The sequence below is a fragment of the Eulemur rufifrons genome, chromosome 30 (assembly GCF_041146395.1).
Source record: "Eulemur rufifrons isolate Redbay chromosome 30, OSU_ERuf_1, whole genome shotgun sequence".
NCBI lineage: Eukaryota > Metazoa > Chordata > Mammalia > Primates > Lemuridae > Eulemur > Eulemur rufifrons.
Window position 1 is genome coordinate 39531585 of NC_091012.1, and position 21560 is coordinate 39553144.

At 41.4% G+C, this 21560-nt stretch overlaps 1 protein-coding gene across 4 annotated transcripts in view; it reads left to right on the forward strand.

Annotated features, from left to right (window-relative positions):
* The first annotated feature begins 1478 nt into the window (after nt 1-1478).
* Nucleotides 1479-21560, forward strand: part of GPC3 (glypican 3) — a 411323-nt gene continuing 391241 nt past the window's right edge. For all 4 annotated transcript variants that reach the window (XM_069462996.1, XM_069462997.1, XM_069462998.1 and 1 more), the window contains exon 1: nt 1479-1799. In XM_069462996.1, coding sequence (XP_069319097.1) covers nt 1625-1799 — 175 coding nt within the window. In that variant the 5' untranslated portion in view covers nt 1479-1624. The remainder of the gene's footprint in view (nt 1800-21560) is intronic.

Genomic DNA, 21560 nt, shown 5'->3' on the forward strand with positions numbered 1-21560 from the left:
TTGTTAAATGAATGAATGAGTGAACGAGCTCCTTACTGACTTCCTTCTCCCTTTGTCTCTCTTCTCAGTCTACAAGTCCTGGGACACAGCCTCCTCCACAGCACGTTCCCCCAACTTGTACACCCCAGACAATTCCTGGTACTGAGTCTCTCTCTCTCAAAACCTACTTTCTCCTAGGTCAGAAACAACACAATGAGATGATAAACTAACTCACACTGGGGAATTAAATCATTTCATCATACAAATACTTACTGAGTTCCTACTATGTGCAAGGCACTGTGCCCAGGGTGTGTGTGCGGGGAGAGGGTGGTCACAGAAAGAATCCACAGTAAAGATCCCTACTTAGGAGCATACAGGTAATGACTAAATGTATTCATCCTCTTAGAGATACTAGATTTTCAGAGAACTGGATTTCTAATGGTGAAATTTAGGCAGGAGAAGTGGAGATTTGGGTCTAGAAGACCTTTCAAACAGCCTTCGACTCCATCTATGAAATAGGCTAGCTCGGGCTCAACACATTTGCTGTGTGAAATGATTTTCTAATGAATAAGGCTGCCTTTAAGCCCCAGGTTATTTCGTTGTCACCAGTAATGCTTTGTTTCATGAAAGCTCAGCCAGGACTACCGTGCAGGAGATAGATTCTTTTAACATCCTGGGATCAGGTGCTTTCTCTGACTTTGTGTCGTTCTATTGAATCAAACCTGGCAAACTAAAGGGGCTTTCAGACTTTTTAGGTACCGTATTCAAAGGTTAGGAAGGCTGTGAAAACCCCAGCGGTTCCCAGCTGCCCCTGAACGTGACTATTTGTGGGTTGGCTTTGAGAACCCGGCAGAGCCGCCTTGGGAAAACGGTTCGCGGGAAGCCTCTCTGAGAGCAGAATGAAGAGGTGGATTTCGTGCGGAGAAGGAAGACCTTGTGCGACTCTGGACCAGGTTGGAAGAAGGCTGATGGTGAAGCAGAGGGGCACCTAAGCCAGGGACCCCCACCCACTCCCCAGGAAGGATGGAGAGGTTGCAATAATCCTAAAGGGAAAAGCCCTCCAGGCTGTAGGCCAATGAGCGGCGGGAAGGAGGAGTGAGGCTGGGGAACTTCTCCCAGAGCCAGTCAGAGGGGACGGCTGTTGGGAAGCCAATCAGCGCGCTCGAGCCCACAGCCCCTCTGCAGTAGTTATGCCAGAGCGCCCTGTGTAGAGCAGCGGCGAGCGGGCAGCTGGGCTCGGCTGCCAGGAGCCACCGCACGCGTTCCGCACCTTCCTCTCGCACCGCCTGCGCCGGGTCCCAGCGCCGTGGTGCTGGGCCATCCCTGCTGCGCTCCACGCCGCGCCCCCGCACCCCGCAGGCCAGCAGCCGCACGACCGCCACAGCCTCCTGGCCGCGCGGCTCGCCTCGCCCCGCCCCGTCCCTCCTCGCCCCGCCCCACCCCGGTCAGCCCCGCCCTGCCCCGCGCCGCCGAGCGGTTCCCGCCCTCGCCCAGCGCCCAGGTAGCTGCGAGGAAACTTTTGCAGCGGCTGGTTAGCGGCACGTCTCTCACTCCTCAGGGCCACTGCCAGGCTTTGCCGAGTCCTAGGACTGCTCTCACTCCCGCTGCCACTCTCCCGCGCTCTCCTAGCTACCGGAGAAGCAGGATGGCCGGGACCGTGCGCACCGCGTGCTTGGCGGTGGCGATGCTGCTCAGCTTGGACTGCCCGGGACAGGCGCAGCCCCCGCCGCCGCCGCCGGACGCCACCTGTCACCAGGTCCGCTCCTTCTTCCAGAGACTGCAGCCAGGACTCAAGTGGGTGCCTGAAACTCCTGTTCCAGGTGAGGAAGTGTCCCTCTCGTGTTCCCCGTGCCCAGCGGGGAGCCAAGGGGAGCGTGGTGGCTGTATCCCAAGCGCGGTAGCCCTGCCGGGCTGCGGTCGCACACCCTGCCGCTGGGCACCTGGGAGTGGTCAGTGTGCCCGGGTCCTGGCCGGGTCTACTGAGGGAGGGATGGAGGGAGGGAGGGTGTATGTGGACCTTGTCCGCATCCCTCAGGCTTGAGCTGCTGTCAGGGAAGGTGCGAGCGGGAGGAACCGTGGGGATCGCTTTCTCGTGAGCGCCCATTTTTTGGGAGGGCGGGAAGGTGGGAGCTGTTTCCCCGAGCCACTGCGAACTGGCGCCCCACAGCTGAGCTGGTGCCTCGGGAATTTGCCACCCTTGCTCGCACGTACGTGTCAGAATTTCAGCTTCAGCTGGACCGCAGCTCCGGCCATCCTTTTCCCCAACGTGCTTCCCCCCCCCTTCATTCCCCAGCCTGGATTTCCGAGGCTCGAGGGCCCAAGTGCAGGCAAAGTTGAGGACAGATTTCTGAATCCGCAGTGGTGAGTGAACACATGCTGAGGGAAACTTTTGAGTAGGAGGGTCACCAAAATGAGGAGAACTGAACCTTTTTCTTCCAAACAGCGTCCCTTATCTAGGTTGGCAAAATCGTGTTAAAAAACGGTGCTGCTGGCCCAGGGAACAGGAGTCCAAAGATGATTTAACTTCTCCTCCTCCCAAATTGGACCCTGAAGGGGAGATGATTTTACGTGGAGGAAAGTTTCTGAACGCCTGCCTTTTGTTCTGCACAATCAGATTGTGCCGTGAGGAAATATTTTAACCTTAGCTGAGGGCTGCCGCTGTCAACAGATGAATATTAATGGCCTTGTGTGATTGACTGTCCAGCGGTTGGGCTCCTAACGTCTCCCTTAGAATCCAATTAGGACAAGTTTCTACACTGACAATTCGGGCAAGAAGAGTCAGTTTCAAACAGGTTAATTCATCAGAGATGCGCTCGGAAGAAACAGCCAGTTTTATTCGCTAACTGTAAGACGTTTGTGGCCTCCAGGGTCTCTTCTCCGAGACTCATGCATCTAGTGAGGCGCGCGTGTCGCGCTTCTGAGGGATCCTGGAGCAGCCCTAGCCAAAACTTGGCTGGTGGCTCTCAACAAGTCATGGAGGCGGGCCTGATGTTTGGACCAAGTTGTGAATGCGGATGCTCGCCCTGTGGGCGCTGCCAGCGACCGTTCACTGGCAGGTTACCTAGGCAGCCAGCGCGCCCTCAGCCTTTTATTTAGGTTGATGAAAAGAGCCGAGCGAGCCTGCTGTTTAGTTGCAAAGGTAATTGGTCACCCTTTTTGGTGACTGAAATGCATTTGCGCATATGTTAAATACTGCTTTGCAGGATTTCGCTCTAAGGGAGGGTAGAACCACCTCTTCCACTGTTAAGTGTTAATAACATACCACGTGGGCGTGTGCAGGAGCCGTAAGGGGCAACCTATGAATCAGTTCCACAGAGTTGAAACAACGGGCGAATCTCTCTCCCCTGGAAGTGCCATGGTAATTAGATTGCTAAGGGCAGAGAACATGCTTTTGTTGATAATGTAAAAATTGGTCCTCACAGACTGAGCCCCCACAAGATGAATGGGCCTAAGGGGTTGAATGGGGTTGGGGCCACATTGGCTGATTCTAAGCCAGGGAGTCAAGGTGGTGCTTAAAAGAAGAAAAAGACCAGAGGAAAGCACAGATACTCATTTAGCAACCCCCCTGTACACACACTTATGCAGGCACTCACCCTCCCCCAGCTCTCTGGCTGCCTGCCTCTTTGCAGCATCTGTATAAAAGTATTGGGAGGGCCCACACACTGTGTATGAGATTTTGGCCTAGGCTCCCTCCCGGCCTAGGGATGGCCATACTTATAAAGAACAGGGACTTGTAATAAAGATTTTTCATTTTCCTATACTATTTCACAAACTCTATAGGAGAAATCACTTTTCAACGGTTTTCGTCATATAAACCCAACATTTCCTGCTTCAATTCTATTTAACAAACGTAACCCATGTTGAGCACCTTCTACATGGCTGGCACTGTCCTGACTGGCATTGGAGCAAAGCCAAACTTTAAATATAGTGATCCCCATACAGCTACCATGTATCCTGGATTTTCTGGGGCAGTGCAGATTTCTAATACTCTGTCCTGGCATGAAGCCATGCATCCTGAATTTTAGTTAGGCAAATATGGTCACTGTAGTTATGGAAAACATGGTGAAAATCCTAAACGTCCATGTGCGGAAAGAGCTCATCAGTATTTCAGAGAAGAGATGATAATGGCAGACGAAATACAATGGCAAGTGCATAATTTCAAAATGAATAAATGTGTAATTTGCTGCTGTCGTTCAGTGGTTGGAAATTGAAAGAGAGCTGCAAATTATTTGATAGTTATGAACCATCATGATGACTGCTTGACTTTTTTTCACCCATCTATATTTTAAGCCATGTTCAGTTTTCCTGCTGCACTGTATTAACTGCATTAAAGCTTTCGTTGTCTCGGATCAAATGAGATTTGGTCACAGTGAGAAGAAATCCTCAAGAATGTCCTGTTTCACTTAGGGAGAGCATTTGGGATTGACTGCTAACTTTGGCCATTAGCAGAATTGGGTTAGAGTGGATAAGGTACATTTCTTATGTTAATATGGATGAGAATAAATGGTATTTGAGATCAGCCAGCCTAAAAAATAAATCACTGGTGCTGAAGGACTACACTAGACTTCCACAAAGCTGACCTAAAGCCTTACAATCTCATGTTCCCATTTCTTTTGGAGTGTTCAAGGCACAGGATAGCGATTCTAAATAGCATGTCCCCCAAATCCATAGATCTCCTCATACCCCACTTTTTTAAAAAAGGATTTGTAACTTGGAAAGCACCACAGATGGAAACCAGGCGCACAGAGTTAGCATTTGGCAGAAAAATCCATATAACTTTCAGTGCAGCTCTTTTGCCCTTATTTAATTTAGAAAAATTCAGAAAAAAGCCAATGAGCTCATAAGTCTAGATGTTTATTTTGTTTTGCTTAACCTACCCACAGGCGCAATCAAGAATGGATACAATTTTAGGCAAGGAAAGTGAGCTAGTAATCAGACAATGATGTTTCCAATTGTCTCAAGGGAATGTTACAGAAGTCTGAAAAAAATTCCTCTAAACAAAAATCAAGTGTAATTCACTTTATGAATGCCATACACCACTTTTCGGGGGGGGGGGGGCGGGGAGGACATGTAGGGGACGGATGGGAATGGGAAAATCAAACAAACCCTGGTAGTGTTGCAATTCCCAAAAGATTGAGGGATCTTGCCTTGGAGGGCCTTGGAAAGTGCAAGAACCAATCCAGAAGGCCAAATGCCTATATGAGTAAAAGGCAGCCTTGAAGAGCCAAAATCGACTTGGAATTTCTCAAAATAGATGAAACAACATAAAAATAAAAAGCAACATTCTTGAAACAAAGAGAGAGTTTGGTATTCAGTTTTTTGCTTTTTTTTTTTTTTTTTTTCAGTGTGAGAACTAGCAACCGTATCTGGGTTGCCAGCTGTGGTTCCCCAATTAGTTTGAAGCAGTTAGCAGTCTTAATGTCTGGAGAGAGAATAAGAAGTGAGGTGTGGGAGGGTTTTTTTCTCCTCAGAGATTGCACTAGACATTTGGGTGAGCAGGTGATTTGTTAAAACTTTGAAAAAGTTGTATTATTTTATGCTAAATTGGAATAGTTCAGAGAATTCTTTCAAATGTGATCTGAATATATTTATTACGCTAATCCTGATGTTGGTACTGAGATGTGCTTAAAGGGAGCCATGAATCTGATGGAGGAGTTGGCTGAGGATTGGTGGGGCATGTTGGTCTGGAATAAGTCTAAGACTGCCAACTCCTTGGCAGGCTCTGTATTAGGTGCTGGGGGTGCAGAGAGGAGTGAGACACAATCCCTTTTGTCAAGGAGTTCACAGTCTAGTGGGGGAGCACACAAGATAACAGGCTTCCTAGGAAACTTGTAGGATTAAATAGGGTGAAAAGGGCTAGAAAATACCTCCAGGAAATTGGCTGAAATGGTCACAATAGCCAGCGTGGACAAGGGAAAAGAACTGAAGAGATGGAGTGGGAGATAGGGAGAAGTCTCTTAATAGGGCCGCCATCTTAAAAAGAGTTTTCTGAATTCTTGGAGCAAATTCCATTTTGTAAGCATTAGGAAATACAGACATAAGATTTTGATGGATGCTAGATGACACAGATGGTGTCAGTTTTGCAATGTGTTTTTTTCTTATGGGTTGGTAGGTTGTATCCAATATTTTGATGCAATATTTTTGAATATTCTGCTACTTCCAATCTTTAGAGTTGCAATGTTTGCTGTTTACTGTAGCCTAGAAAAAGGCTGCTTATTACCAACCTGGTAGAAAAGAGTCCTGGATTTGTCTGGTATGAGACAAGACAGAAAATATGTTTTCTCCATAAATGACAGCTATCAATGACCATGCCAACTTCAGTGTTTGATGCATATACAAAAGCATGGGTCTTAAGTGGTATCTTATTACTCATTTCTAAGAAAATTGAAGATAATCACTTATAACTTGTGCACACGATACATCATTTGGAAAGAATTTCACTGGGGATCATGTTGCTCAACTGAAAAGTTCTGGCATGCTGAATTTGTACATTTTTGTGAATGCTTCCTTTTACTCTGATCTCTAGCTTTTTTCTGCATATGGTTATTTGTATGTTTTAGATTATAAGCTTCTTAAAGGGAAAGCACTGCATTTGAGCAGGGTTGAGCACAAGGCTAAGAGCAATGTACAACATTTGGTAAATAATTGACAGAAATAGAACTTCTAGATTATTATGTATTCTCTATGAATTCTCACATACTTTCTCAAGCTATATGTCATCCTACTTATTTTAAAAGCTTAAGTTCAAATTGTTATGGCACATTATTGGGGTTTGTAGACAAACTTTTCAGGCTACAGACATTTTAGCTGGAGATAGACACACGCTTAGCTCAGTTAGCTGGCGACTCTTACTGGCAGGCAGGGCTTATTAATGTTGAGTACCCAAAGAACAAATTGAAATTAGCAGCATTGTTATGACTGGCTTAGTATCATTAAAGATCAACAATTATTATAACATATAAATTGTAGGCTGTCTCTTAAATCAAACCCTCTTTGGTTTAATGTCAACTAGACCTTTCTTGCTAAGGTTGATATTACCATATTTGGGAGTTGAGCTATAACACATGCAAGAATCTGTTGAAGTACCTCACAAGTTTCTGTAACCTGGAATCAGAATTCATGTACAGGCTCAATTCAAGAGGCTATTCCAGGAGCCAACATCTATTCAGCCCTAGCCAATCTTGTAAATGGGTTTGATGTTTTTGGTAATCTAGGATCTAATGGAAAGTGTGGGCAGAAAAATCCCCCACTCATCTGCCCATATTTAGTAAATTGTCTGGCTTGAAACAGGATCCTTGACACTCCATTAAGAAATGAGCATCAGAAAATAGAAGCCAAGTCATGGGCCCTAGACTGGCTTTAGAGACATTATAAAGTAATGTGAATTTGCCTTCTGAGACATAATGACAGGGAGAATGAGGTTCAGAAGGCAAGGTGAAGGTAGGCTTATCAGCAGAGAAAATGTGCATTTTGAAATGCTGCGTGTGTGGGGGAAGCAGAATGCTATCTGGAACATTATAGTCTCACTTGAATATCTTGTTGAATATACAAAGTAAAGAAGATTTACTTCCGTACTTCAAATTAGGCCAATTAAAGGCCAATTAGCCAAGTGCTAATTATTAGAAATACTTGTTTGCAATTTCTTAAACAAAAATGAATCCAGATTTATTACTAAGAAAGATGTTTTCACTTTTGCCTCTGTTTGTGTGTAGCTGGACAAAGCCTTATTTGAGAGTTTGTATTTTTCCTCATGAATAAAAAGGAGTCAGTGTTAGAATCAAAATGCATCCCTAGTGTTCCAAACAGTTAATTACTTCAAGTAGCTGAAATTGTATTTATATGCTAGATTAGTAAATCTACTAAACTCTTTGAAGCACACTTAATAGGCTTATAATGATAAATAATTGATAGGAAGGGAGATAAAATACAAGTGAAAGTGGCAATAAGAAGGGACAGGGAAGTCAAAGCCATTATAAAAGAAACCTCCACGAATTGTATTCCTTCTTTCCACCTGAAAGTTTAAGATGTACATGTCTCAGTAGAAGTGATTTTTTAAATATTCTGTATTTTTCAAAATTTCCACAATGAAGCATATATTTATTTCTTATAAACTGAGAAGAAAGCAAAACTTTAGAATAAAACTTGAATTGGCCTTTTTGGGTCTGCCTTTTGAAAATAAGTTTATTACTGGAAAATTAGAAGTCCTGACTATAGCAACTTTAAGGGACATGTTTCTAATTATATCTTCCCTACTAGACTGTGATATCTTTAAGGTTAGAGGGTATATCTTATTCATCTTTGTATCTCCAGTGTCTAGCACACTACATAGTACAAATAATAGGTAGTCAAACCATAGTTATAGACTAAATGAATGGATGGAGTTAGAAATATATTACAAGCATAAAGTTTCCATAAAGCCAATATTTAACTAGTTGATTTAATTTTACTAATACACTAAGGTTTCTAAAAAAGGTAAACACTTTTTCAGGTCAAAAATCCATTTGTTGTCAATAGGTAAGTGATACTGGTTTAATTCATTTTGCTGCACAATGACTCTCTGGAAGAAGTAGACTAGCCAAGTCTTACAAGAGGTAAGTATTTTGCGCTTGTTTATAAGGACATTCTAAGTAATTTAAAGACAAATTAAAGATCTATACATATACATAAATGAATATACTAATATCTTCACTTTACAGATCTGTGGTAATTAGGTTTGTGAAAATATTAATAATGCAACTTGGTGTCAGTTACAGAAACATACACTGAGTGTATGTAAATTTTTCCTCAGTGTTTTGTGTTTCTTATCTATGACATCAAGCTGCATAAATGTACATTTAAAAGGACATAATCCAAAGTGGATTTTCAGCCATGGAAATTTTATTTGGGTAGGATAAAGGACTTCATGAGAATTCTCTTAATTTCTGTCTGCACGAGGCCAAACTTTCAATCAGTTGGCTAGGGATGACCTATCGGAAAGTCCATTCAGATAGTGGCCCAAACAGCAAAGAGGGTAAAAAAGAAAGGGCTGATATTCATTTGAAAAAGAAATCAGAATTCTATTTGCATATCCTCCTCCTTAAGTATGGTTCTGCTCCCTCTCTCCCAAACCCTGTATATTAGTACTTACACTACATATTGTGGCATCCTGGGATTCTCCATAGCTCTTTGTCAAATTTCGCTTTGGATGATTGAAGCTGAGGGAAACATGGTGAAGAGAGTAGGAGTTAGAGTGACAGATATAGAAAGGAGATTAAAAGCTTTCATTCTAGTATATATCAGAAAGTTAACTGGCACATAACAGATGGAAAGGATTGGAAAACATTTGAATTTGGAAATTTGCATGTGTGCAGAGATAATACAGAGGGATTTCCTAATTGCATTTGGTTCCCAGAAATAATTTATCTGTACTTCTTCTTACTTAGTATCCATGTTTATTGAAGTACATAGCTTGTTCATGGCCTCTTCCAGACCCTGTGCTTATTGAATGCAGGAGCCATGTTTGATTCATTGTGATATCCTCTAGAATGGTGAGTAGAGTGACTTGTACAGTTATTAGTGGATTAATTAATTAATTAATTGGAATGAATGTAAGAGCAAACACTTAAAGATATAGTCTAGAGGACTTGGCCACTGTCCAATGAGATCCTAGGATGGTATATAACTACCAAATAATGGATTCTCTGAATGCATCATTGTCTAAACCAATTTGCAGCAGAGACTGAAGAAGGGGTGGCAGAGTTAAAGCATATCTACTTATTCTCTGTGGCCCTGAGAGCCTTGTTGCCCCTCTTTCAAAACTGAAGGTTGAGGAGGAGGTGACAAGTGGGGAAAGATTTTTAACTGCAGCTTTACCTAAATGTGGTGTTTGGATATGTTTTATATATAAACACACACACATATATATACACATATATATATCTATATATATTCACAGATTATATGTATGTATACATATATAGATTTCTATTATTTTGATAGCAACAAATAGTAATTTTGTGCATTATTTAAACTGACAGTTGTGAATTGTTCCTCTTAACAGTAGGTGGTCTTTCACAATAATACCTTACATTTGTGTCATGAAAGCCTTGCTTTCACGTCTCTAGTGGACACACAATGCAACCACTCAAAGTGTCTGTAGCTTCTGAGTTCCAGCAACCTGCCTGGTTCTAACACACACACACATTTGTACACTCACACATGTACACATATAATATCCCTATATCTGTATGCCTTTATAATCTAGAGAATAAGCCTAACTTACACTGGGAAGAGCTAGAGGTTGCAGCTTTTCAGACATCATGTACCATTTTCTGTTGGATTGGGCCCAAGTTGTTGCTGAGCTAATTGTCACTGATATCATAGAGCTACTGTTTATTTATCAAGTTTCATAATTCCCCAAGTACAAAGATGTGATCCTTGTTAAGTAGTGATAGTTAACCCATACTGTGAATTCGGCCCACTTAGGAGAACTATTAATACTTCTAGCATTGGCTGCATTGCATGTTGGGCTCCATAGAAGTGAGAATGTGACCCAAGGGACAGTTTCCAAGTTAGGTTTCATGGAGTGATTGTACTGGGGACCACTTTAATCTGTTTTGGAAAACAGATGGAAATTAATAGAAAAGAAACTCACTAATAATGAACTTTATGTGCTATCTCTGCATAAATATTAAAAGATTCTTTATTCATTCTTTACTTTAATCAACATTTATTGAGCACTGATTCTGTGTCATGTACTGAGCTAGGAACTGATGAACAAGATAAAATCATTGCCAGCAAGTAGCTCCCTGCCTACTGAGGGAGCCAGACACAGAAAGCCATGGATGTCAAGGCAGCATGATGAGGGGTGCCATAGAGCTGGGCACGGTGTGAGGGCCTGAGGGCTCTTGAGCTATGGACGAGGTGCCTAGTTGCCTTAAAAGGGGTATTATATCATGTAATGCATGTGCAAAGGTACAGAGTTAAGAGACAAAATGACATGTTTGTTGGACTGTAATAGTTGGAGCTCTGTGCTCCAAACTCTGAAGGGAAGATGAACTAGAAAAGTAGGCAGGAAATGCTGAGAGTTCAGGTCATATCCAAAGATGATGGGGAGCCAGGAAAACATTTTAAGAAGGGAAATGTTTTTTAGCATGGAGGATAATTGGACAGTGAATGGTGGCAGGGAGTTTTAGTAACACAGGGGATGAGGTAGGGGCCAGTAAATCAGAGAATAAAAGCTAAACTTGAGAGAATAGAGGAAGTAGAGTAGACATGACTTGGTGACAGGATATGAGGACAGAAGGGAGAGTCTGGAACTTCTAGTTTTTCTGGGTGGTGGGGCTGTGGCACATAATGGGTGCTCAGTAAATATTTGTGAATAAATGAGTGAAATATAAGATCAACATATTTTAAAGGGCTGGAACAGTGATTGCAGTTTTAAACAGGTTGGGTTTGAGGGGTCCTTTGATCATTAAGGTAGAAAATGTCTGCTAGGTAGTCAAGTTGTGTTTTGGATCACAGAAGAGAGAGAAATCACGGCTGGAGATGCATACTTGGAAATTATCAGCATATAATGGTAATTGAAGTCCTGGAAATAGATGAGATTACTGGGAAAGAGTGCATATATTCTTCTGGAGTTCAGGAGAAACATAGTTGGGACTCATCAGCATATAGGCTTAAGTTGGAAGTCATGGGTGTGGATGATATTTTCCAGGCTTTTGCATGTGACATGTCTTAAAATGTATTTTGCCAACATCTGGTGATTTTTTAAAAAAACTGCCAAAGACTTCAAGAAGTCTCTTGATTAAGAGAAAGTATGAGTGAGTATATGTTGTCATAGTCCAAAACTTTGCAAATAAGATAATGTACTACCAAAAATGCACACGTGCACATGCACATGCACACACATACAAGAAAAAAGGATTCAATTTCTATTATTTTTGATAGCAATAATTAATATTATGCATGTTATTTAAACTGAAAGTTGTTAGTTGTTACTCTTAACAACTAAAGTGGGTGGTCTTTCAAAATCATACCTTACATTACTTTCATCTATCTCATGTACACACAATGTAACCACTCATAAAGTGTCTGTTACTTCTGAGTTCCAGTAACTTGCATGGTTCCAACATGGCTACCCTTCTGTCCCTTCCCCTGAGGGGAGTGCTCTTCCATTCTGGAGAATGAAAGCTATAACAATGTGGAGCTTTTGGAGCTCTGATTTGCATTCCACTTCAGACTTGGCCCTGCTGGCTAGTCTCTAAAACATGCAGTTCCAAGTAAAGGCAAGGAATACTTGTGTAATTGGGCTGATCTTTCTTTAGTGCGTCCGGAGATATAATATTTTTTGTTCGGGGCTGGATGAGGGTTATATAATTTTCTGTTTCTCTGGCATAAATGATTTCTTTAATTTTCCTGTTGTTTAAGAGGTTGCCTTTATTGGAGTTTCCACTTTCATTCAACATAAGCTTGAAACTCCTTGTATTCCAGTAGATATTTTCAAGGCCACTTTTAGGTTGATGGAATAGTTTGGAAGGGCCACCAGGGAAGATCATGAAAAATAACATTTACTGAATGCCTACTTATGTGCCAGTTGCTTTGTATTTAGTCTCTAATTTAATCAACCCAGCAAACCTGAAAGGTAGGTGGTGTTATCTCCATTTTACAGATGAAGAAACTAAGGCTCAGAAAGGTTTACTTTCCTAAAGATTATGTAAGTAACGGAGCCAGGATTTGCATCCAGGTTTGTCTCACTCCATAGCTCATTCTCTTTCCAGTGTACTCAGTGGACTATGAGGAGAAGAAATATAGTCTGTACATAAAGTATTTGACTTAAATTCCCACACTCCTTTGACTTTTGTGACATCATGTACTCTGGGTTCCCCTCCTACTTGATTCTGTCCTTGTTTGTTTGCCTTCTTCTTCCTACCCTTTGTTAGATGTAAGTGTCCCAGTAGTGTTTGTCCTTTGCCCTTTCCGTTCTCTCTTTGCTCATTCCCACATCCATTCCCATGACTTCATTATCTTTGCTGTTTGAATGACTCTCATATCTCTTTCTTGCTCTCCAGTTCAGTATTTCCCAGTTGCCTGCTGGACATCTCCATCTGGAAGTCCTGCCAGTGCTTCACTTTCAACAGAGCCAATTAGTCCATCATTTTCTTTTCCCATCTGCACAAACATGTCTCTTACATTCTACATTTCTGGTGATGGCATCTCTGTCTGGCATCCAGACTTAAAACCTTGAAATCATCTTTGACTTCTCCATTTACACATCCCACACCCAAATTAAGTGGCTAAGTATTTCAAGTCTAACTCCATCATGTCTCTCACTCTTATGCCCTTGGCATGTGTGCCCTCTATTTAAGTATAATAGGCTGAGAGAATGAATGAGAATGTGATAATAAATGGGCTAGAGGGAACCAGCAGGATCTCTGCTTGATGGCTAATATCTTTGACTAGTTTGGAAAACATTGTTTCTGCTCCCCTAGATGGGTGGAACCTCTGGTCTAGGCCTTAACTTAATTTAATATGGCCAGAAGCAAATATCTCCTGAGATCATATTGCTATTACCCTAGGGAACTGATGGTTTCCTACTTTCTCTTTTGCTGGCATTCTGGGATATATCTTCTCTGGCCATCTCCAGAAGTCAGAGTAGAACTTTTGAAGGGTTCCAAAGAGCTATAGAAAAACTGTGCTCAGTGTTTCAAATAGTCCCTTCTGTTTTTAGAAACAGGTTTTCTGCTTTGTTTTCAAACTTCCAAGTTTATTTCTGAAATAAAGGTTTATTTTTCCCACAGTATTCTGAAGGTTTTATATAAGTGTTAATTTCTAAAACCTAAGTCATTTCTTGCCTTTAAAACTTCAGTGCTTTGGGTCAATTTAATAACGTTGCTTGAAGGTTTTTTGGCCTTCAAAAGCTGTCAGATTGCCTTTTCTTTGTTCTTTGAGAGTGTAAGTTTGCCCCATTCACAGAGCCTGAAGGTGATGTTAGAACCAGCATTTATTCAATCATTCAAGGTCTTCCCCAACAATATCCAGTTTTTTTTGTGTGTGTGTGGGTTGTTTTTTGTTTTTTGTTTTTTTTTTTTTTTTTGAGACAGAGTGTCACTCTGTTGCCTGAGCTAGAGTGCCATGGCATCAGCCTAGCTCACAGCAACCTCAAACTCCTGGGCTCAAGCAATCCTCCTGCCTCAGCCTCCCGAGTAGCTGGGACTACAGGCATGAGCCACCATGCCCGGCTAATGTTTCGATATATTTTTTTAGCTGTCCCTATAATTTCTTTCTATTTTTAGTAGAGACGGGGTCTCGCTCTTGCTCAGGCTGCTCTCGAACTCCTGAGCTCAAATGATCTGCCTGCCTCGCCCTCCCAGAGTGCTAGGATTACAGGTGTGAGCCACCGCGCCGGCCAACACATCCAGTTTTATCTTCAAATTAGATCCCAGTGGTAATGAGGCTTACTACCAGTACTATGTTACCCAATTCTGGATAACATGGGTAAAATTCCTGAAACGCTTATCAACATTTCATAGAATAGTGATAATAAGTAGCCTAGGTTACGATAACACCCATAATTAAAGGGAAAAATGGATGTTGGATGTTTTGTACACTCTCACCGCAGCCCTCCTGGGGCTCAGTATACCTCCAGAGCTACTGAGGGCCCGCCTTCATCTGTCTATCGAACTGCTCCACACATCTTGCCTTTTCCCCTTCCTCCCACCCTCATACTCTCTCTTAACTGGTTATAATTTAGAACAGAAGGTGCTTTATGGTTTGTTATATTTATTGAATAGTTTTGTGTTTCTTGTTCCCTTAAAAAAATAGATGAGTGGAATGTTTTATATTTTCCTCTGCATTTTAGTTTTAAGTTTCCTTTTCCTATAGCTTCTGATTTCCTTGTCTCCTCTCTCTTCCTTCATCTTCCTCTCCCTCTCCCCCCTTCACTGATTCTGGAGAGAAAATAGGCTTTCCATTTCTAATTACATACTTGGTTTGGGTACTTGCTTACTTCTCTTGGGATATTGTAAAATTCTATTCCTTAGTTTGAAAATGAAGAGCTCTAAAATATACACCGATGAATTTACATTCCATTTCCTAAGAACTCTGAGTATTTAAAAGGCTTTTTGGACATACAGGACAAGGCTAGATATGCCTGACTTGTGTACCCCAGATCATTGCTATGTAGCTTACATTCTCTCTCACTTTGTCATAATTCTCAATGAATTCAAACTGTATCTTTGTTCTTAGAAATCTCTTCTTACATTGAATTTTTTCCTTTTTTCTAAAGATAAGGAAGCCCCTTTGAAACACTGCTAGTGTGGGTTAGAACTGACACCTACCTTGTAGGCTAACTGAATTATAGATTGCTTTTCCCTGATGAAGTTATCACATTTCAGGGACATTGTTTTGCTTGTGGGGTTTTATTGTCCCAGTTTCAATTTTGACTTCAGGTTAGCAACTGTATTCTAGCTGGACTATTCCTTGGTATTTTTTCTTTGTCTTTATACTTATGGGGATCTTTTGTTTGTCCTGTATCTCTCTTCCAAGCTTGGCCAAGGATTTTAGGTTATTCACTTATGTATAAATATTAAACAAGATAAGTTAGACGAAAATGTGCTTGAAGACATTTCAGCCTTGCTCCCACCCTCCCACCCTGTAGCTCATTTTTTTGTGTAGAGTCGCAGATGGTTGCTTTATCTCAGATGTTTAGATTTGGAGGACATTCCTTTGTACTTTGCTTGATGGACACAAAGAAATGGAAGCTTTGAGTCAATCTTCACTACCAAAATGGTAGCACCAAGTAACAGATAACATTAGGTTCCTCTTCCTATTTTTTTCTAACTAGTCATCCCAACTCCTCTAAGCCAGAGAGTTTTAGGTATGAGATTGTGTGTTTTTAAAGAAAATATTATGGATAAAGACTAATGTTCTCAAGTCAGGAATAACAATTAGTACCATTCATTAATCAGGGGGCATGTTTTGACTTTGGGTCCTGGCTAGGAAATATAAACTGTGAAAGTCACACATATATATGAACCTCAGGCAAATTTATGACTTGTCAGCCTTTTAAGGTTAAATTCTTAACCCCAAATTGGGGCTGGCTTTATATGTGGAGTCCAGCACATTCCTCTGGGCCACTGAGCATACCCCTCCCCAGCCCTTTGCTTAACATCAGCTAATGGCCTAATGAGCAAGAAGGATTTCTGCCTCTTATCAGCTGCCTAAACAGCAACAGGCAGGCTGATATACAAAGTATAGGTCAAAACCTGAGTTCTTGAACCAAAAAACTACAAGGTCAGTTTAAAACTCTAGATATGTGGTATCTCTATAGTCATCAATACCTGTCAGTAAAGGAGCTAGACACTTGAGTTCAAACAAATAGTAATAGTTGTCAAAAGTATGAACAGTCTAATTAATTTTGCTAATAGGTCTTTCCTTCTTTGTTCAGTCCTATAAATAGCTTTCAAATAGTCTTTAATGAGCTTTTAGTTTGTGCTTGGAGGTTGTTATGGTCGTGCAGGAGTGTTTGATTATCAGATAGTGATGATGATGGAGGCAAGAAAATTTATATTTGACCCAGATTTTGGAAGGGTCTGCCAAATAAAGGTAAATAGATATCTACTACTACTTTTATTTCTTTTTAAACTGAGTTTTTTGCCATGGAATCAGAGAAACCTTTGTGCCTCCTCATATTGTACTCAGACTTCTTAAGGAGAAATAGTCATTGCCTATTTCTTAGATCCACTTGGAATCCAGGCTCAGACTCACATAGAATAAATATTTTAGGGTATTCAGTGCCCATCATAAGGAAAGCCCCTTGACTTTCATCTTCAGCATTTGCATTTTTTTCAAAAACAATAATGAAAACTTTTTTTTTCAGATTCTGTTGTGTTATTGAAAATCCTATTTACATAAACAGGCATTGTTGTGGCTTAGGGAAGAATGTGGGGTCCCATTCTTTAGATCCTTGTATATCTTTGCTAAGGCTTGTCTAAATAGAAGTAATGACGCTTTAGTCTAAGCAGCTTTTCTCATTTAGGTAAGCGGAGTGGTTTGAAATTTCAGTTTACTAGATAATTGAGTCTCTTCTTAATTATTTCAGGCATCCAGGTTGTTCTCTTTATAGTAAAGACCCTAAAAATCTAGTAATCTCCTCAGGCATCCTTTTGGTAATAAAAACCTGTGCATTTTCAGGGGTTAATTTTCATGACAATTGTGTATCGCCTCCCCACCCCAACCCTTGAAGAAATTCTACTATCTTTTAGGGCCTTGGTCTCCTCACAGTTGCAAAAGCACACTTTAAAAATATATAAGGATGTTGCTGGAATTACTGGATCTAGAGGAAATTTAAATGTATTCAGATTCATGCTCATTACACAACTTTAATTTAGAGTTTTTAATAGCCTTGTCATATTTCTTGGAAAATCATGTGCCTGACTTTGCCAGACTTGGTTTTCTGCCCTGAATGAAAAACTGAATATCAGCAAAAGTATAGCCTAAGTATCCCCTATTTCTATCCTTTTTCTAAAATAAATAAATAAATAAATAAAATTCTAGAGGTCATCTGGTACAGAGTGAGGTGGGAAAAGCTAAAACAAAAAAAAAAAAAAGCCCAGGTCGCCTTCACATCTGCTAGTCATTCCCACTGGTGTGACTTCAATTCAGCAAGTTTTTATTGAGCACCTGTGGTGGGGGTGGTGCTAATAATCGTTAACCTTTATTGAGCCAGGCGCTGTGCTAAGCCCTTTATGGGCAACATCCCACTTAATCCTCACAACAGCACTACCAGGTGGGTAGCATTATTTCCCCCATTTTACAGATGTGGAAACTGAGGCTTAGAGCAGTTTAGTGACTTAAGGTCAAATAGCTATGAAATGAATTAAACCCAGTTAGTCTGGTTTCAGAGCCATATTCTTAATCATTACTCTTGTGATTGGGCTCAGCATTTCTGGGAATTACTCCTGAAACCAGTTGTGAGAACCCAGTATTTATGAATTGCTGGAGATCAAAGTCAAATACTCCACTCTCTCTGCTCTTGGTGGGGGAAACAGATGTGTAGACAGATGCGGACCAGGCGTGGAGGTGTATCCATATCTGCTGAGGGGAAGGAGGAGGGCATGGGAAGACCAATGGCTTGAACCTGTGGGAATGCTGCATCACGAATGCAGCCCAGCAGCCTGGGGTCACGGGCATTTCTTTTCCTGTTTAGTGAAGGTCATCCTTTGAGTTGAACTTCCTCGGTGATTCTATCAACCCATTACAATCATTGCCTCAGCCTACTGTGGCATCAGCTACCTTGAATCCAGCACTGCTTTGACATGCATGGTCAGCACAGTTTGGGATAATTGGCCCCATAGATCCTGTGTCACCATTTGCCTTTATTTCAGTTCTCCCTAGGGGGAAAAAAGGTAAAAATTAAATGAGGCAGATATTCTTAAGCAAGTTGTTGTGGTCTCAAGAGCTGGTGGCTTTCTGAAGACAGGTCCTATAAGACGAGCAACCCACGGGGAGACCCTGGATCCAGGCTTAGTTCATTCAGCTTGATCTGGAGCCCTCCTGGCACTGCCTGTTAGAGCCCACACCGTGCTCTGGAGAGCTCTGCCTCTGAATCACCCACATCTTGATGGGAGGATGAAGTTAGTATCAGCAATTTTTTAGTTCTTCAGCAAAATCATGGGAGTGGAAGGGAAATCCCCAAATCATCTGATTGGATAATATATTTTTGTTATTCATAGCTCCTGAAGAAAGCAAGAAGGAAAAAAGTTATTACTGAGCATTGTTAAAAAAATCTTTTGTGTGTTGTGTTAATAACTTAGATTTTCCTCGATTTTAGAAAATATTTGGTTCAGGGAAAAGTGAACTCACCAATGTGTGTGTGTATGGGGGGATGTTTTTGAGACAATATGCTTTAGCTTCTAACCTCAGTTTACCTAAAACTTCTGTGTCTCTAAGTTTCTTATAGTTGTTCTGCAGTGGTTTGCTTGCCAACTCCCCTCCCGTGAACTTTTCTCCTCCATTAAATCTCTTCCACAGAAAGGGGTTGCCACCAAGTCTAGACTTCAATAATATGCAGGAGGGCCAATTAGTGAGGATTTTGATTCGTATTACATGAGGGTGGGAGGAGGAGGAGGAAAATCTGTCCTTCCCAGTCCTTCAGATCCTTGAGTTCTAACACAACAGTATGTTGAAGATGTATAAAATTACTGGAGCATTTACACAGCTATTCCCCAAGATGGCATAAATGCCACAGCACTAGAGCACGTCAGTGTAGACACTCAGATAAGCTGAAGAATGGGATAAAGGAAATAACTTCTTTTCACTCAGGGATCAAGAGTGAATGTTTGATTTTCCTTTGGTTGCATTTTGCTCAGGTGCAGTGTGTATGTTGTACTAACAAGGCAACTGACTCCCTTTTCCACAGGTTCCTATCATAGGGAAAGGGGAAAGATATAATAGAGGGCACAGATTATTTACAGTGGCTGAGAATGTAATTACAAGGTGCAATGGCTCGAAACTGAAATTTAGGTTAGCCATTAGAGCTGGGAGAAGCATCTTAACGGTAAGGGCAATTGGGCAACGGGAAGATTTGCCTGGGAGCTGGTTAAAAACCATCTCCAGAAATACTGAAGACGAGGGCAGGGGTAATGTGAAGAAAAACTCTTACCAAATTCAGAGTTGGGCTGGTGGCCCAGACTGATAGGCATCTTTCATTATTGCCCAGCTCCCTTTGTTATTATTTATTTAGTTGCTAATATCTTGAAACAATTTTTTTCATATATTCGAAATATGCCTAATTTGGTAAGCATAAAAAAACAGTTGTTTTTGAACAATGTAAGTGAGGTATTTAGACTGATCTGAGCACTCTTCTAATAGATTTTCTGGAATATGGGCCAACAACTGAGTCAATATGATTATATTTTTGCTTCTGCAAAGCTTCTTCCTTCTTATAATATGGGATTATTGCTGTTAAACAAATAGTCAATGAGTTCTGTCAGTATTACTTTCTCAGGGCTGACTCTACATAGAATTTGGGTTTGGTCCCCCTTTATCTTTTTCTTAATATTTTTCTCCTTTTTGATACCTCTCCTAGACCCTGTCCAGGTGTCTTGACCTGCCTCTTTTCCTGTGATGGAGGAAGATCCCAAGTAAACTCTTTAGCCTTGAAGTATGAGGGCATTATTCAAGGAGTGTTGCACTTTAAGATAACACCTGATGAAATGTCTTAACCAAAAGAGTAACTCACCCCTGATGAAACATTTAGACATTATTAGGCAGGTACATTTAGGTAGGGTAGAGGAGGAGAGAGGGTATATTAATTTCCTAGGGCTGACATAACAAGTTATCTCAAATTGGGTGGCTGAAAACAACTGAAATTTGTTCTCTCACAGTTTTAAAGGCCAGAAGTCCAAAATCAAGGTGCCAGTAGGGCTGTGTTCCCTCCAAAGGCTCTTAGAGAGAATCCCTCCTTGACTCTTTCAGCTTCTGGTGGCTCCATGTGTTCTGTGGTTTGTGGTTGTATTACTCCAATCTCTGCCCCTTCACATAGCCTTCTACTCTTTCTGTGTCTCTCCTCTGTGTGTCTCTAACAAGGACACTTGTCACTGGATTTAGGTCTACTCGGATAAGCCAGGATGACCTCATCCCCAGATCCCTAACTTAATTATATCTGTAAAGACCCCTTTTCCAAATAAAGTCACATTCACAGGTTCCAAGGGTTGGAACATGGACATATATTTTTGGGGAACACAATTCAACCCACTATAGAGGAGAGCTATGTGGGGCCTCATAAATCATATCAATGTACCAGAGCTCTCTAAGGGGAACTTGTTTGAGGAAGCTTAAAGTCAGTTGTAAAATGTCAGTGTGCTTCCTGGGATGTGGGTGGCAACTGCTGTTAACTCATTTTTCAAATGGTTAAATGGAGGACCTGGGGAGTAAAATGACTTAGCCAGGTCACTCTGGATCAGAAGAATTCTGAAACAGAACAGGCTACCACATTATTCAGCATGGCCTTTATGTTTTACTTCATGACTCTTACTGGACTTTCTTTTTTGAAAAAATATTTTTTCTAAACATGTTAGCCATGGGAAGGCAATTGTTGCTTAATATCTACCTGAAAAACCTTTTCACAGGATCTGTAGGGTCCAGGTGATGGTGTCATTTCAATCTACCGAAGCTTTCTACCTAGTCTTTGTGGTTTGCTGAAATATCAACTACAAGGAGTTTTGGATGCCTAAAATATCTGTGAAACAAAAGACTGCCTTTTTAGGTTCAGGCATATGGAGTTTTAGATACAACTTGTATGCAAAGTGGTAAATATATAGTTGTCACAGATGAGATTCTCTGAAGAAATGCTGTCATACTTGCTTATGACAAAAGGACCACTTCTAACATTTATGGCTGTGGGAAATCTCTCTTCTGATGCATCATCAGAGTGTACCAGTGACAACCATTAGTGAGTTAGAGTATGGCCTTTATGGAAACATAGAGAGAGAGAAACCTTGGAGGTCATCAGATTCAGCTTCCTAACTAGTGCAGGAGTCCCTTCTGTGGTATCTTTGATATTGCTACCAAAATTATGCTTGAAGCCTTCAAGAAACAGG